The following is an 18,702-nucleotide window of genomic DNA, read 5'->3' as shown; positions in this document are numbered from 1 at the left end:
AAACAATGACATGCTTCATTTCAGGCTGCAAAAGTACACGCAATGCGTTAACATGCGTTACTCCGCCTAAAATCACTTGCGCGCCATGGTAGCCTCAGCCTTGCTGGACCATGTATGGCAGCTGACTGGATAGTCGCGGTACTGTCCCCGTTTCAGGGAGGAGGAGGAATAAGTTTTATTATGCGGAAATTGAAGTGAAAATGGAGGACATTGAGACTTGTAGAAGGGCTGCGCCCTCTACCAGAGCAGTGAGGAGTCTCCTGCAGCGAAGGATGAGGTGTTCTTGCGTCTTGGTCTTCATACCACAGATTCTTCAAAGGCTGCTCACGACAGCATCATCGAACCTTCTGCGGTACTTAAGAGTGTGAAGAGCCCTAGCTCTCGCCTTCGAGCAAGAGGCTACGGCCACAACTATTGTCGTAGAAGGGAAACCCACTTATGTTCTTCTCATAATTGTTTGCACTCGAGGTTCGACTAAGCATCTTTTCCACCGGTTTGGGACCTATATGTATCAATGGATGAAGCTGCCGATGGTGATGTATGGCTTGTGGGTGACGTTGAGCCCTGCATTTTTCAGTATACGTGCTATTGCTTCGCTGCGACCACCGACCTCTGGGATTTTACGGCGTCATTGTGGCAACGCCGGTGTCACGCTTCTTCTGTTTTTACTCTGAGGAAAGGCTCCTTGAACAATTTTCTTTGTAGACTCTGGCGCCCAGGTCGCGTATAAATTTCTGCCATTTCGTCTCCTGCCGCTGTGGTAAGGAGCAAATTCTTTGGGCCCTCCTAACAAGGCACCCCAGTAAGCTTGTAGCAGGTGGGATTCTTTGAGCTGAAGTATAAATAGCGTTTTGTGAGGATAGGTTTCCTGAAAAACCAGAAAGAAAGACTATGTACTTACCTTCTTACGGTACTCGTGGACAACTCTCTATGGCATCGAAGGGAAAGCTACGCAGTGGAGCTACTTCTCCTGTAGTCCTCCGCGAAGTTGTCCCGTTCAGCTCGCGTTTGGAATGACGGCCGTATTCAAATAATTCTAGTGCACACAATTTGATAGGGCTGCTTACACAGCAATTTGTGTGTCAAATTAGACACAAGCACATCCTACATGCTGTTGGAATAGCTGGAGTGTGACGCGCTGTCAACTAGAGACAAAGACGTCATTTCGACTGTAAGGTGGACGTAAAAAGTGCGATGTTTTCAGATTCAGATGAGCAAACACGCAAAATAAATAAGTGAATGAATAAAGGAATAAATAAATAAATAAATAAATAAATAAATAAATAAATAAATATGAATCTCACCTCGGTGCACGCAGCGTCTTTTTATAAACAACAAACAGTAAAACGTAATGTCGCTCTTTTTATTTTTTTTCTCACGAAACATGGACGCATTTCTGGCACAATTTCCTACAGCGTTGGTACACGCCCACTTTGGATCAGTAGCGATCCCTTCATTGCCACAGAAAGTTGTCCTCGAGTACAATACAACCACAAAAAGGAAGGTCTATTGGTTCTCCCGTCACATCGTGAACTGCATGCCAGGCTCAACAGTAGGTGAGCAGGCTGTCAAGCTCTCTAGATTTCATCACATAAAAGCAATCGCTCGCATAGTGAACAAACAACTTGTTTTTGCGGTCGAACAGAGCAAGCACGCGCTTTTCAATGTCATCCATCATGAGGACTAGCACGACAGCTAGCATCCGTATATCAAGCGCATTACATCTCATGCCTTCTAACCTCCGAGCAAGAAGCCAGAACACCTTGGAAACGTTGGGAGGCTTTCTTCGTAAAATACATTTTGGTAGAAGCTTTCCAATTTCTTCGAAAACATTCGCGCTTTTTAAGAGGTAATCTACGTTGTGATAAGAATTGTCTATCAGCTTTTTAATTGATGACATTTTTTTATTGAAAGAGTGACAAAAACGCATTTTCTTCCAGAACCAGCTAACATAACAGAAAGAGGGGACACTACTCGGGCCTATGTGGGTAAGTCGTCATTTCACATCGTCTTCATTTCCGTATTACTACGTAAAACGTGAAACCAGAGATAAAAAATCATGGACCATGACCGAAGAGGAGTATCCATAGAATGAACCATGGTGCCAAAACTACCGTCGGTCATAGCTGCATGAGTGAGCTCTACAGATGACAATCTCGCCAGAGAACGCCTCGGTTTTGCTAAGAAGGCATTTAGAGAATAATGAAAATAAACATATTATTGCAGCGTGTGACTTTACGTTAAATAGTTAATAATCTTTGCATTCTAACTCCTTACCAAGATTCTTTACAAAACGATAGTAGATGGGATAAACCGGTGAGACTTAAGTGATTACTTTAAACGGACCTCACCAGGACCCATTATAATACGTTGAGACGATGAAAAACACCTCTGAATATTAGACTCTGACGAATGTCATGAACACAAATTGAAGTAGGTAGAAAAAAAAACTCATTAAAAACCTTGTTTCCGAATCACTGTATAGCGTTCATTTCGTATTGCGACAGAAATTACATTGACACTCTCGGCTGATGATTACCGTTTCAATCTTCATCATATGTCCGATAAGCTACATCATTATCGCCATCATCCTGACTACACCCACTACAGGACAAAGACCTGTCCCGTGTTCCACCAGTCAACTTGTGCTGTGCTGTATACTTCGATGTTATACTTGCAAACTTCTTACTCTCATCTGCCCGCCTAACTTTCTGTCTCCCTCTCACGCGTTTGCCTTATCTTGGAATCCAGTCAGTTATCCTAATGACCAGTGGTTATCCTGCATACGCACTACGTGCTCGACCCACGTCCACTTCTTGATTTCAACTATGATATATTTAACCTCGGTTTAATCCCACTCTGCCTTCTTACGGTTTCTTAAGGTTACTGCTATCATTTTCCTGTCCCATCCTCTGTTTAAGGTGAGCCATCTTTGTAAGACTATAGCTTTCTCGTTCGTGGGTAAGTACCGATAAGATGCAGCTATTACACTCTTCTTCTTGGGGGATAGTGACGGACTATTATTCATAATTCGAATTGGCAGGTCGAAGGTATTGCACCCAATCTTTATTTTTCTAATTATTTTACTATCAAGGCTTGGCTACATGATCACTACCTCTCATGAGTAGGCATAATCTTTTACATTATCTAGAGTCTCGTCACTTATGACAAAGCATCGTTCTCTACCGAGACTCTTGCACAATACTTTAGTTTTATGCATATTGTTTTCAGACCTACCTTTTTGCCTTCCTTGTGCAGTTCAGTAATCATGACCTGTAATTCGTCTTCTGAATTATTTATCGACGCAGTGTCATCAACGAGTTGCACACTACAAAGATAGCCTCCAATAACTCCTATGAATATTGCTTCGAAATCGAGGGCACTGATAGTCTGCTGTAAAAATGCGGTGAATAGTATTGGAGAGATCGTGTCTTGCTGCTTTACAGCCTTTTTTATTGGGATTCTGTCGCTTTTTTTATGCAGGACTATGGTGGTTGTGTATATGCTGTAGCTTTATTCCAGTATGTTTACGTAGATAGCTCACCTTTGCATGTCACATTTGAGAATTTTATAGTAATAACGAGTTTTTTCCCCGAAATAGCATGTTAGTGTCCTTTTTATTGATCGTACTCCCGACGTCCATTGCACAATTCTTAACGGTACTAGTCAGTAGATTGTTTATTACGCCAATGCTAACAATGTCCTTGGTTAAAGTTGCAAATCTATTTTGAAGTGAAACTCTGAATTCTGGTACTTTCTTTCTCAGCACTGGCTCATTAGTTGGCCTCTTGCGTATTAGTTTGTGGCGCTTCTCGGTAAAACTTAAACGAACTTGAGAACTCACCAGTCGATGTCACTTCTGCAGGCCTTGTCAACTACTTCCTAATTCGTTACAGTGCCTGGTGGGCACACAGAATAAGGTCTATTTCATTCTCACCTGAAGCATTAAGACTCTTCCACGTCCAGTTATGATTAGCCCGTCTTCTCTCGAAGGTATTCAAGATCCGAAAGCTATTACGTTCTGTGAAGTCCACAAATAACTACCCTCTGGCGTTTTTGGAGGCGGTGCCATACTCCCACACTGCACAGTTTTCAGGCTGCTTCAAGCCTACCTTGCCCATCACTAGAGTATGGTCTGTATTTACTTACTCATTGTTAATCGCACATCTTCTTAAAGTGTTGAAACACTCTACCATCGAAACTAGATGAAGGCACGTAGGTTGTACCATCTTTCACTTTTATTTCAAAGTTTGCTTAAATACAATACTTTTCACTCTCATGCACCTGCTATAGTAGTAGTATTCGTTTATGCTGCTAGGTACATTTTTATATAGAAAGAACCCCACTTCTAGTGCCCTTCTGTCAATCAAGTAACGATAGCTAAAGATGTGTCCGTCCTTTAGAAAAGATAAAGCCTCATGTGCCCCTGTAACTTTGCCGAGCTTTATTACATCCCACTAAACACGCTGTTTTCTTCGCATAGCACAGCTAGATTTGTCTCACCAGATAGCGTTTTATCGTTATGTGACGCCGAACATAGATTTGAATGGTGGCCTGTCCGGACCAACAGATTCTCCAGCACCCTTCTCTGCGTCGCAAGTCCGACCACTGCCTTGGTAACTTGATTCGCAGCGCCTGTCACCTGAGAATATTGGGTAAATTGGTGTATTCTTGTAGTACGTCGAGGCCAAGTGTTGCACAAGGGTGGCGAGCCCTGCTCGAATACATTACCGGCTGTGGTCACCAGTGTGGCCACACCCAAATCAGAATCAGAATCAGAATCAGAATCAGAATCAGAATCAGAATCAGAAATTTATTAATAAAATTCGGTACAAGTGACAGGAATTTAGTATACAGAAGGAGGTCCCATAGTCAAGTGACTGTATCGGGACCTCCTGTACAAATGCAATGAGTTATTAAACACATTAAAGCAACAGGAGCGTAAGTATAAATCAAAGCGTACAACTGAGCGCATAAAAAATAGAGAAAACAAAATAAAGGTGTGAAGTACAAAAAAAAAAAAAAAAAGCGATAGAACAGTTTAACAATCAATATACAAAACTAAATAATAAAAGGAAATAAAAAAAAAACAAATAAAAAGAAATACAAAAAACAGACCAAACAAAAGCATACGTCAAATAAAACAAGCAGTAAGTCTTATGGTTAGTCCGCATGAAGCAAATACAATTTATACTGTTTCTTAAATTGATGAAATGAACTGATAGATTTTATGTTAAGTGGAAGAGTATTCCACAATGAGATAGAAGTGAATTTAACAGTTTGTTTGCCATAATTAGTACGTATACTGGGTAGAAGGAAGTTATTGTTTAGTGCAAATCGGGTATTACTATAAATAACAAGATCAGAAGACGGGAAAATGGTAGGGGGAAGTTGATTATTAAGAAGTCTGTAGAAAAAAATGCCAAGGTTGAACTTAGTAAGTTCAGTGAGAGTAAGGATGTTATTTTCATGTAGTAAAAATTTAGCATTAGAAAAACGTGGGCTGGATGTAATTAGTCGAATAGCATGATTTTGGACGATTTGAAGAGACGAAATGTGAGTATTGTAAGTATTGCCCCAACATGTTATACCGTAGGTAAAATGAGAATGTACGAAAGAGTGATAGAGGGATAGTAATGTGCTGCGTGAGAAGTACGGGCGCGTTTTTACCAAGACTCTTATACCATATGCTAATTTTTTTTTTATGTGAGCAATATGTCTCTGATATTTTAAATTGCAATCTAGAAGGATGCCAAGGAAGGAAGAAAATGAGCAAGGAGAGATAGAGTGGGGGCCAAAAGTAATATTAGGTGCTGATGTTACATTCCGCTGGTGTGAGGTGAAAACAACAAACTTGGTTTTAGAAGCATTAATAGACAACATATTAGTATTACACCATTTGAAAATACTTTCTAAGTCAGTATTCAAAATGGTTACAAGAGATGAGATGTCTTTATGAGAGGTGAATATGGTGGTATCGTCGGCGTACAAAATGCATTGTGATGAAGACAGACACTTGGGCAAATCATTAATATAAATCAAAAACAGAAGTGGCCCCAAAATGGAGCCTTGGGGCACACCAATGTTAGTGGTTCGCTGTCGGGAATAGACGTTGGAAATATGAAGATGAAGGCCCAAGGGCACACTTTGTGTAATTCGATTATAATGTGGATTTTTTTTTCAATTCGGTTAGAAAAACTTATCTTGCACCGTAATTAGAAACACGCAGAACTTGTATGCGTGACTCATGCCTTACCTCTAGGTAGTTGCTGCGCCGGTATTTCTTAGCACTCCTATATTCTACATTGCCTGCGGACCACATCTAAACTTGACATTCCTCGTAACTTGCGTCGACTTTCTGTAACATTATGGAACTCACTACTTCTCTTTGGAAGAAAGAATTTACGTCACTGCAGTGCTTGGAGCGCGTAGACGTCACTTAGATTGCGGGTTGAAGGTCTGTTTCGAGGTTGACTCTACCCTCTTTCGATTATTATCCTGCTTTTGAATTCATGTAAAGAGAAAACCTTTCGCAAATAACAGGGGTTGTTAAATGCAAAGCTTGGACTAATACTGTGTTATTTCGATGACGTTTATGTACTATTGTGCCAAGTTCTGTCTACTTTCTGGGCATTGGCACGTTCAAGATAGTTGTTTCCAGAGACATTTTGCGGTTGAGCTACGCTTCAGTGAAATGAAAGCTTATGTATTATAAACACTCAAATATGCCCAACCAGTTGTTTTTTATGTCTCACGATCTCTACACTGAAGTTTAGAACTATATTTCACTTTGATATAGGCGAATGTTCCGCAGATGAAGGCCGAATAGAATAATATGTGCAGTTTTCTCCAGATGGCTATTCCTTCTTCTTTTTTGCATGAGATACGCCCGTCTTGAATGAAAAGATAATAGTTTGAACTTAAAACAGCAGAAAATATTCGACACGCAAAGGTGAGAAATAAGAAACACTAAAATAATCAATCAATCCTATCTCTGAGGCCTCCATCTGAAGATTGTAATACTTATTTTGATATTGAATATTGTAATGTTTACTAAGACTCGTTAGCTCGAATGGCTATTGATATAAAACGTTCTGCTCAGCTTTGTGCTGTATGGCACTCGTTTGTTTACGTGTTTCGAATAGTCTATCATATTTACGAAAGTTGCTTTCAAGAAAATATTTTCAAACATATGCTCTGGAGGCGCCATGGGACTTACTGACAGCGATTGTTAGAAGTTTTGATGCTTTTTTTTAACTTTCGATCTGAGTGGACTCACTTGAGGTCACTCCGCACCGTTGCATTTTTGGCCTGGCAGCGCACACAGGTTCGTACTTGAAATCAGTTGTAATAATAAAAACGCCAGGCCTGCGCAGAGCGCACAACACAGTCACAGAGAAAGCTAGAAGAACGACTTTTCACAGCCTTTTCTGAACACTCTTTGGGTAACTGCTACAAGTAAACTGCTGGGAAACCACTGTCCATAAATAATCATTATGTTTGTGTGGTAGGCCACCATTTACTATGCTATCCTTCGTCAGTCTTTGGAGGAACGTGGTAACCGCTGCACACTTGTTACGAATATAATGCAATAGCAGCGGCTGACGATGAAGAAGAATTGTGTGAAGTGGTTATGCGCCACAGTTATTAGATAATGATGAACAAGTTTTCTAGTGGGCTCGAGCGTCGGAAAACCCACTTGTTACGCAATCCGCTTTGTGCGACACCAGGCTGTTCCTTTGATGTTCTAAAATGCTTTATTACTCATATTAACGCGATTATTTTCCCGACATCAAGTCTGCCTGAGGCCAGTTTAGAAACGATCTTCAAGGCGTTGCTTTAAAGGAGCGTTTCTCAGGTCCCCATAAAGTTATTCGTCTGTGTCTGTCTGTCGAAATACTGGCGTGCCTCAGTGGTAAGATACTGGGCTGGCACTCAGCTGACCCAGATTCGAATTCTGCTGTGTCGTTGGTGTTTTTTATTTACTACGTTTTTGTAAGTGCGAAGCATTTCTTAGCGAACTTTGGCGACTCTGAGCGTATCTATCTATCTATCTATCTATCTATCTATCTATCTATCTATCTATCTATCTATCTATCTATCTATCTATCTATCTATCTATCTATCTATCTATCTATCTATCTATCTATCTATCTATCTATCTATCTGTCTGTCTGTCTGTCTGTCTGTCTGTCTGTCTGTCTGTCTGTCTGTCTGTCTGTCTGTCTGTCTGTCTGTCTGTCTGTCTGTCTGTCTGTCTGTCTGTCTGTCTGTCTGTCTGTCTGTCTGTCTGTCTGTCTGTCTGTCTGTCTGTCTGTCTGTCTGTCTGTCTGTCTGTCTGTCTGTCTGTCTGTCTGTCTGTCTGTCTGTCTGTCTGTCTGTCTGTCTGTCTGTCTGTCTGTCTGTCTGTCTGTCTGTCTGTCTGTCTGTCTGTCTGTCTGTCTGTCTGTCTGTCTGTCTGTCTGTCTGTCTGTCTGTCTGTCTGTCTGTCTGTCTGTCTGTCTGTCTGTCTGTCTGTCTGTCTGTCTGTCTGTCTGTCTGTCTGTCTGTCTGTCTGTCTGTCTAGCCGCCTACGCCTTTTAGCTCTCCTGGCCGTTTGGATAATAGCATCAATACCAAACTTGGTAAGGCATAACAAGACTGTATGACGAGCATATTTTTTTATTTATTTACATTTATTTATTTATTTTTCAAATACTGCGGACGCGTAGTCTAAGCAGGGAGGGCAAATAAATTGGTAAGTTGAAAACAAAAAGAAGTGAAACAAGATCACTAATACAGAAATAGTCAATACGCTTAGCGAAACGCTATACAAACAAATCAATTAAAATCAGCATTTTGGTGTCGATTCGATTACGCATTCCATTCAGTTGTTGTACGAGGAAAAAACGCATTTTTAAATGTATTCGTTCTCGCTAAGTAAGGTGTTAATGCCTCTTGTCTACGGTGAGGAGTGGTTCGGGTTAATAGGGGCGATATATATAATGATGAGTCAAGGGCTGTACTGTTCGTGTAAACTAGATGAAGAAATTCCAGTCTGTGTTTCTGTTTTCTCATATCGAGTGGTTCAATGCGGTTTGCATTCATAGGTTCTGTGGGTGAATCCTGTCTTGAGAATTTGTTAAACATATATCTAACTGCCTTTTGTTGCACTCGCTCGAGGTTGGTAATATTAGTTTTTGTATATGGATCCCAAACAATACATGCATATTTTAGTTTGGTTCTGATTAGTTTGCAGCATGATGAGGTTAGAGATATAGGACGGTAATTTTCCACGAGAAGACGATCTCCCTTCTTATGTATTGGTGTAATGCGGGCTGTCGTCGAGTCACGCGGTAATTCTGACAACAGTTGGCGTACGAAATATTAAAATGAGAAATTCCCATAAAGTTACCGCATATACACGAAGAAATGAACCAGGGATATTGTCAGGTCCACAAGAACTTTTGAGTTTCAGGTTTAGGAGCATAGCAAATACACCCGTTTCCAATGTACACCTTGCATCAGAGAGTAGCGGCGCTGTACAGTTGTGTGAACAATCACTAGAATTAGAAAAAAAACACCGTGAAAGAACTTATTAATGTAATTGGCAAGTTGTAGCTTATCAGTAACCATCTGTCCATTCACTGTCATTTGTAATATTTGTTTTTTCTTCTCGGCAACGTAATTCAAATACTTACTTGGATCACTCTCAATGAATTTGGGCAGAGACGTGGTAAATCAGTTAAGCAATTTTCTAAGTTGTTAATCACACATGCGTCATTTGCGCGAGAATAATCAATGGCAGAATAGGCACATAATTTATCAGTTTTTCTACATGACGTAAGCAGCAAGGAAATATAGACAAGATATTAATCTGTTAGCCCGGGCTTGAAAACCACAGTGAATTCCACAAGTTTGCGAGCAAAGAATACCAGTTCTAAAACTGATGATGAAGAACCTTGCACGCGGGTAGGTTCAACTACAGCTTGCACGGGATCGTGGGTTAACATGATATCAAAAATTAGGTTAACATCCCGGTTGTGATGAAGCCCAGAGTGAAGGTGCACCCAGTCTATACCAGGCAAATTAAAGTCACCTGCAAGAATAGCCTTGCTACCCAAGTATTTATTCGTAATACAGGATAATTCATGCAAAAATTCAGGGGTGGCGTCAGGGGGCCTATAAACTGCGCAAAGTACAAAGTTATAGCCCCAAAGCGATACCCTAATGTACAGGTATTCCAACGAGGGCAATATTTCCAGAACAACAGCTTCAACCCGATTTTTACCTGGAACTGCCACAAGCCATCCCCTAGAAGACCTGTCTACTCGATGAACATTGTAGCAAGGTGGAAACACAGCTTGGTCGTTATTTTCCTCGCGAAGCCAAATCTCAGTAATAACTGTGAGATGGGGGTCCTGCCGAAGTAGCAGTATCTCTAGCGAACTTGGTTTATGTAAGACACTTTGAGCGTTAACGTTAATTATTCGCATATGCTTATTTCGTCGATATACGTTGTTTCATGCTTGTGTTTGTCGAGGGGGGCTTTTCGAAGCCTGTACGTGTCTTTTTTGCGATTCACCTTGAAAATAGATATCCTTGTCGACCCTGAGTTTGTCGTGTATAAGTGGCACCTTCTTCCTTTGAAGCATATCATTTCTTGTACTTACCCGCAGAATGTTGCGCTTCATTAATTTGGATTGCGAATAGTCGTTTTGAATGAAAATGTTAGTTCCCTTCAATTTTGGAGTATTTTGAAACATTTCTTTCTGTTCATGCAAATTCTGAAGATATAAAATTATGGGTCGCTGGTCACCTTGCCTGCCTAGCTTACAAATACGACCAAGGGATTGACACTGTACATTTAGTTTGTCATTAAGTACACCCTTGACTACTCTACCTTTTAGTTTACCTTCAGCCTCCTTCGGAAGTTTGGGTATCCCATGAATTATTATCTTCGAGCGCTTGCTACGATCCCCGAGATCTGTTAGCTTTTGCGCCTGAAATGTAATAATATGTTCGATTGATTGTAAAGTATCGTTACTTGTTGGCCCATTATTTGTTGTTTTAGTGATCTGGGTCTGCGTTTTTGCAAGCATATTGTGAAGCTCTAGAACCAGCTTCTCCGTTTTCATGAAATGCGTTTGCAGCGCCTACATGTCATTAGGAACCGAAGCCTGCCCATCAACTAACTGCTTAAGCATTTCGGTCTGAGTAGGACCAGCATTAACTTCATAATCACCGCAAAGCAGCAATTTGAACACAAATAGATACTCATAAGTCATAGGCGTGGACACGGCAGGACCAAAACACCACAATAATCACTTCGCAAAGAACTCGTATTCAGACTAACCTGCACAATGAAGAACAGGGCTCTAGTCAGTGCCGTGGCAGTTCCGGGTCAACCATGCCCACAGAAGGTGAATTTCTGCGGTGCCTTTTTTATACGTGGGCCCAACGATGACCTCACTGCGCTTCATTTGAAAGGGGTTGCTGGGAGCAGGATTGTGTCTAGAGATAACGATGACGTAAAAAGTGCCATATCGCCGCCGATGGCACACATGCGTACATCGCAAAAAGGATGGTTGACGTGTGGTTCATGAGCAGTGGTTGATACCGCGGCGAATCCAAGAATACCCTGCACTATAAAGAACAGGGCTCTAGTCAGTGCCATGGCTGTTCCGGGTCCACCGTGCCTATACCTCGCTAGTCATAACATGAAAATCATGACATGTATGTTATTAATGTTATGATCCATATTTCGTGTTCTTGCTGCTCTTGCGGTGGCTTCGTTCACATGACTTGTTGCAAAACTGGTATAGTATGACAAGATTGTATGGCGAACACAAGCGGCAGAACCTAACATGAAAATCGTTACATGCGTGTCATGAAACAACATGACTTTTTCCACGCTCATGATGCACTCACGGCTGTTTCGCTAGCATTACAAATACCAGATTTGGTATTACGGTACGTGAATGTATGACGAAGGTATGTGACTGGTGCAAACATGATAATCATGACATGCGTGTTATGTACCATGACTGCATGCTACGCTCATGATGCGCTCGCGGCCGTTTCGGTAGCTTCCCATGTGCCAAATTCGGCATATGTGACGCGAACGGACGACATAGGGAAATGACACATCCAAAGATGGTAATTATGACATGCGTGTCCTGTAACAACGTGACTACATGCCACACTCATGATGCTCTCACGGTCGTTTTGCTAGCTATACATATGCCAAATTTGGTAATACGAGGCGTGAATGAAGGACGAGGGTATGTGACGGATGTAAGCATGATAATAATAAGATGGATGTCATGTGAGAGCATGACTACATGTTACAATCGAAGCGTCAATACACTTGGACGTGACCCGGCACGCGTGCGCACCGGCGTTCCTTTCATCACGTCACGCCGGCGTTAACACTGGCGCCGGTTCTGCTACATACTCGCAAGCATGCCGCGCTGCGTTGCTTTGACGCATGCGCAATGCAGCGCATGCGGCGTCCCTCGTCACGAAAGGAGGCAGACGCAGTGTTGTCTGGGTAACGCATTTGCGTGAAATGCTGCATGTCGTATTTCGCGCCGGTTGCCGTCGGGCCGCGCCAACAAAAGCTGGTCGCGATGGTCAGCCTGGCGTCAGACTGTAGATTGCTCGACATTTGCTAGCGTACCATTGCGGTGCCCAGCATGCGCGCGCGTCAACATTACGTTGTAGTATATTCGGCCTTTCATGATGCACTCGATGTCATTTCGCTAGTTCCACATATACCGAAGTTGGTGTTACGTACGTCAACAGACGATGAAGGTATATGACTGGTGGAAACATGGTAATCATAACAAGCGTGCCATGTAAGAACACGACAACATACCACGTTCATACCGCGCTCGTGGCCGTTTCGCTAGCTCCACAAATATTAAATTTGTCATCGCGTGACGTGAATAGATGACGAAGATAAACGACACATCCAAACATGATAATCTTCACATGGAAGTCTTGTACGGCATAATTTACCTCCACCTCGTAACGTTGTAGTGATCTTAAAGTTACACATCAAACTTTTCTATTCGTGCTTCGCATATCACCCATTCCCACTGTACGTGGGATCTGCCTTTTTTTTTTTTGATACTGGTTACGGACACCGGTGGCGGCGGCGAATAACTACGGTGCCGCGCGTGACCCGTGTTCTGATCTTATAAATATATTCGTTGTAATTGATTCGTGGCTTCGATTGAAGTAAAAGTGGCTTCCTCGTGTGCCGTTTCGCTAGCTCCACATATATTAAATTTGTCATCACGTGACGTGAATAGATGACGAAGATAAACGGCACATCCAAACATGATAGTCTTCACACGGAAGTGATTCGGAAGTGCATTCGTGTGCTAGTGATGCCTGAATACACGCTACGATGTCGCCAAATTGGAATAAAGCTGCGTTACTCACTCTTTTAGTCAAAAAGTGGAGAGACCGGTACATGTGGTCCACTCCTAAGTGATAGGCACTCTCAGGTGCATTCAGTGCACTTTTACATTTTCCATGTAATTGAGTTTGATAGCTGTCGAAGAACCTTGTCGGTAGAAAAACATAGCTATTCTACAGGCAAGACCAACGTCAGGTATTGTGGCTGGTGGCTGCTACTTTATGAGACCCTTGAGGTGTGAGAGGGCGCTTTTATGAATATCAGTGGTGATCAGGCGTTTGAGCGGCGTTTGACAGGGAGTGGATTCATGATGAAGCTGGACACGTTCATCTTTTTCCTAGCCGGGCTCCCCGCGACGAGGAGCAAACCATAGATCAAAGGGAGGGGTGCATTCTCAGGGAAAGACCCGGGGCTTAGGGACTTTCGTGGGGTTATTGCTATGCAGTCCAGCCAAATAAATGTGTGTGTGGTCGAATGGAGAGCCTAGCGCAAGGAAGACTGGATAGAATTCTTCATGTGTTTAGTAACGCTGGAGCTGTAGCAGCACATCCATTGACGAAAGTCAATGTTAATGCTCAGCCAAACATACCTTTGAGCAGCGAGTTGCTGCGTGGCTCAGACTATGGCATGGAAGACGTCATGTAGAGATATAAGTAACACGGAACGAAAGCCAGTGAAATGAAAGAGCAAATTTTCGCAGCTGACCTGAAGGACGAAAGTATTTGAGGCACAAAGAGGTGAAGCTTCAAGCTGGAGGTACTGGAATTGTCATTCAGTCTTTACAGCATGAAATCCTCGAGCTGGGCCTGACTGAGTCGTTCCCAGTTCGCAGGAGATCACGTTTCGAGGGAGCTAACATGCCAAAGCACTGCAGCTGCTTTGTTGCTGAAGTCTTGCAAACTCGCTTTGAGTTTCAAGAATTGTGTCTAAAACCCTGAAAAATTATAACAATGTAATATGTGTGCGATGCATTTATCATTATTTTTTCTATAGCCTCAATCATTTAAGGTGGCTAAAGCCATCATGCTGGACAGTAATTAAGTGTGTTAATATTAATAAATTTTTCTGCATTGCTTTCTACTGTGATGTTGAATTGCCAATTCAAATCCTACAAAGAAAGAACTCATCGAAGCTTTCAGATTTTGAAAACAGAGGCCCCCAGAAATAACTGTGAAGTAATCGACTTCCCTGAAATTCATCCTTAAAACTGAAAAAGAAAAGGTAGAAGATACATGAGCCATATTCTTCTGAAACGTCCAAAATGAGTGGGCACCTTCATACGAACCCTCGACCGACTTCGTTATATTGTTGTGTATGGGTTGTGCCCTAAATTATAGCATGCTTAGGGCACGTACATTAGCCTCCGTGAAAGAGCTATACCACTGCTATTGCTGTCTCGAACAGTGGTGTCATTTTGGTTCTTTGTTGCACTGAACGTTGCTTTGGTTCATATTTCATGTTAAATTCCGATGAACTTCATTACTCCACAATAGTTGCTGGAGGCTGCTTTTTTACATGTCAAAGCCACGATAAGTTTTTCGCATGAGAATTTGAGGTTCCTCATTTCGCCTAAATCTATTAGGCAAAAGTTGATTTACTGTTGTTTATTACTGTCCTGAAATATCTCTTTAACCATCCGAAAATTTTTCCTGCTGCATAAAAAGAAACTGTGAAGGTTGCAAGGAAAAATTTGATTCCCTGTTTCTTGCAATTTTTAAAGACTTCATATAAAATACTTGACGAAGTTTGCGGGTGAGGTGTATGAACGAGTTTGCACGAAAAACAGACTGCAGTGGCCTGTCATCAGCGAAAACGTTCTTACCCTCCAAGAAGTGTTCAGAGTGCTTGATGAAGGAATAAATGGCGAGTAGCTGGCACAAAAAAAAAAAAATAACGCTATGACGAGTATCGGCAGCTTGGAATTTACGAAGGAGATATAGGTGTAGAAGTTGGGTTATTTGCCGCAAGTAGCTATTTAGTGATACGTCCTTGAGTAATATTACCAAAAGCCTCTAAACATCCGAGACAAGATTTTGGAGGTACTACTACCCTGACAACTAAGCTATAAATGCAGCTACAAAGGGCACGTCTTTGCTGTAAACAATGTCCGACTACATATATTTGTAACAAGCAGGACTAAAGCACATAAATTGAACCTGTGTAAAACCTACAATGCAAATATTTATAAATCTTGTATAGGCGCTTATTATATTTAGCTTGATAGAAGTTATACAATAGCCATTTGCAGTGCAGTATTCTATGCAATGAGATAAAACTAGGCTCCATATGCAGAAAAATTAGGCATTCGGCATGCCACAATCAACATTATCCCAGCTGTTACTGAAGTGGAACTATTTCAGGTGCCAAATAATATGCACTCTCAACTAAGGTGCAAATTTCGCAAGTCTCATATTCTGAGGCCCTCAATAATGTATTTCAAAAAAAAGAAATTGAGTTATATTGGTGTGTTGTCAGTCGTGTTCCTTTTTGACACCGACGGAACGAAATCATAGGCTCCAGATGTGTAGACGATTAGTTTTTGGTGTCGCTCACTTTGAGAAATGACTAGTAACACTTTTCAAATTGGATCTGGCATGCCGCACGCCAAACCAACCGTTAAAGATCCTATTGCTTTGATTGAAGGGGTCGGCTACTGTCACACGCGGCAGACAGACTGAATTCAAGTCAAGACATATTTTGACTATGCAGAAGAAGCAGTTCATCAAATTAGCTATGTACCTTACTCTCCATGGCATTCAGTTGACAAAACTGGCCTAAAAATGTTAGGCACACCGACGTTTTCAAAACCACTGAAGGGGTTATATTATAAAATGGGGTCTTTTTGCCTCAATAGAAAGTGCTGTATCACTGAAGGAAGAAGGCAAGTTGAGCCAGTTGGTTGGGATTCATGTTCAACTTTGTGTCAGAAGAAAACAACGCACAAATTTACCCCATGTCACCAATTTTCAACTCATATTGTATTAAAAAATATCATTTCTGAGTCACTGCCATGGCATACATTCTTTTCCTTCTGTCCTTCTCTGTGTTGCCCTTACTCTTGAACGACCAGTACAGTATGACCAAGAGATGTAAACATAGGTAGACTCACAGAATGGATGGTAATGTGAAAAGAAAATGGCCACAGAGTGCACTTGGCATGACTTTAAGTTATGATAGATAATTTCGAGGAAAAACAAATGCGTTTTGTGGTTCATTTTCCTGACTTGTTGGCTCAATCAATAAAAAAAGCCTTAAACCAGCGGTGTACGGGATGTGGACGCGTGATGTTATAGATGTGTGCGGAGAAAGTATTGACTGCTACATTGTAAACTGTGGAAACATTCTAGTGTTTTATGAGGACGGAATATGAGCGAAATCATTTTCGCCCCTCAATTACTTGCGTCCAGGTCGATAACAGTGGTCATATTTGAAATTAAGTGAACTTTAGTATAAAATGCGCCATAACCACCCAATAGCTTGCCTTGAACTATAGTGGAATAGGTTAACAAAGTCAAACGGTGGTCATATCTTACAGAGCAACTCTTTAAATATATTATTACTGAACAATCAGTGGTAAACAGGTGGTTGCATGTGTGCAACTTATTACAAAAACTTTTTGTATATCATGTGGTTCTCTAGAGGCTCGAAGTAAAAGGAGAAGTTATTACCCTGAAGTATACATTGTGCAAGATTCTGTTCACGCTAAAGTATTTAATTTCGACAAGAAAAAGGTCATCGAGTACTTCACTGTTTTTTGTGCCGCGGTAAGTATCAAACACTTTACTACGGTAACACTAGGACTGTACCTCTTTAGGCGAAGCACCGTATCAAAAAAAGAGAATGCTTGAGTTTCGCCTTCAAAAGTAGATCGCGATATCATAATCGGGCTTCGTGCACATCGTCTTCTGAACTTTTAGTCTGCTTTGGCTCTCAGTGCGTGCCTTAACTGTGCCAGTTGGAAGCCAACTATCATGTGAGTAACATTTGTTGTTTCGAACTATCATTGAATGCCTGTTGCAAGCACAGTTGCTGAGTGCCCCCTATGACTCAACTAGTCTTTCCGACGTCACGCATTACCTAGTCATCATTTCCTGGGAAGGATAGGTTCCCCGGTGTATGCTTAACGCTGAACACACCGATGAGTTGTGGTTCAACAGACATACTTCGGCCAGCCTTGAAAAATTCGAGTTCACGCGTAACGATGTTTTCGAAAGCCACCTGTCAGAAGACATTGCGATCCGGTCGCGAAGGCGTGTAACCGGCTCGCATCTTGTACATGTGCATGAAAGTTACGCCAAATAATAGCGTCGAAAACACCGCCACAGACTGTACGCACGATAATAAGAGTGTCACAAATCACTCGCTAACAGTTTTAAACTGTTTTACGGATGGGTTTTAGTGCCACAGTATTGGACCGCTAGCCATTATGTTTTGCGACATTAACAAATAAACGCACAGTGTTACAACACATGCATACGTATAAGAACGATTGGGCTGGTGCATTGTATATTTCTCGGCTTTTTTATTTATGCCACGACTTGAAAAAAACACGAAGAACATAGGTTCAGTAGCCTAAAATAGTGGCGCCAAGATGTGTTACGAGAAACAGTCTATGAGAATGGTGAATTAGTGTTAGATCTGCCTATTGAAAATACGGCAGTCATGCGTAGAGCTCCAGCGCGGTTCAGTGTTTGTAGTTTTTTTTCTTGTGTGTTATATATGTTGTACCCACCCCCTCTATAATGCCCTACGGGCCCTGAGGGTATTCTAATAAATAAATAAATAAATAAACGCAAGAAATAGGTGTTATTATTGACAAGGCAACTCAGGGAGCCGACAGCACTTGTAACTTTGTCACAAGGCAAGTCAGCAAGCCAACAGCATTTGTAACTTTGTCTGCTTCAGAAATTCACTAGGGCTGTGTAAAAGAGCTGCAGCCCACAGCCCGCGCTTGAGTTTTCGTCCCGTTTCTTGGAGACAGCAAAGTTGTATAGCTTGGCGCAAGTTGTCGTGACTAGAACCAATCAGCATCATGAATTATCATGCACTCACTTCTTCCTGTTCTTGCTCTTCTTTCTGGTTTCATGGACTCAGCTCCCAGAAAACAAGCGCCATTTTGACGGTGTGGTCAGCAATAATACCTATAGGTGTGGAAAACGAGTACACGCAGAGAGAAAGAAAAGGAAAGAGAGAAGTTCTTGGTGAAATGAAAATCATTTAGAACGAGTGATTTGAATCCGCTTATGCTCAATCGGTAGGCGCGGGTACTAACCACTGGACTAGTTATGCACGAT

General features: G+C 41.7%; 1 protein-coding gene across 1 annotated transcript in view; it reads left to right on the top strand.

The window, feature by feature from the left end:
- The window catches only part of LOC119173018 (venom metalloproteinase 3), a 122,119-nt gene that overhangs the window by 81,871 nt on the left and 21,546 nt on the right, over positions 1-18,702 (top strand). Inside the window, exons 5-6 of the mRNA XM_075893873.1 lie at positions 1,941-1,988; positions 17,048-17,172. Of these exons, the coding sequence (XP_075749988.1) occupies positions 1,941-1,988; positions 17,048-17,172 (173 nt within the window). The remainder of the gene's footprint in view (positions 1-1,940; positions 1,989-17,047; positions 17,173-18,702) is intronic.

Source organism: Rhipicephalus microplus, chromosome 4 (genome assembly GCF_043290135.1).
Source record: "Rhipicephalus microplus isolate Deutch F79 chromosome 4, USDA_Rmic, whole genome shotgun sequence".
In the NCBI taxonomy this organism is placed as follows: Eukaryota; Metazoa; Arthropoda; class Arachnida; order Ixodida; family Ixodidae; genus Rhipicephalus; species Rhipicephalus microplus.
This window is presented reverse-complemented; position numbering and strand designations above follow the sequence as displayed.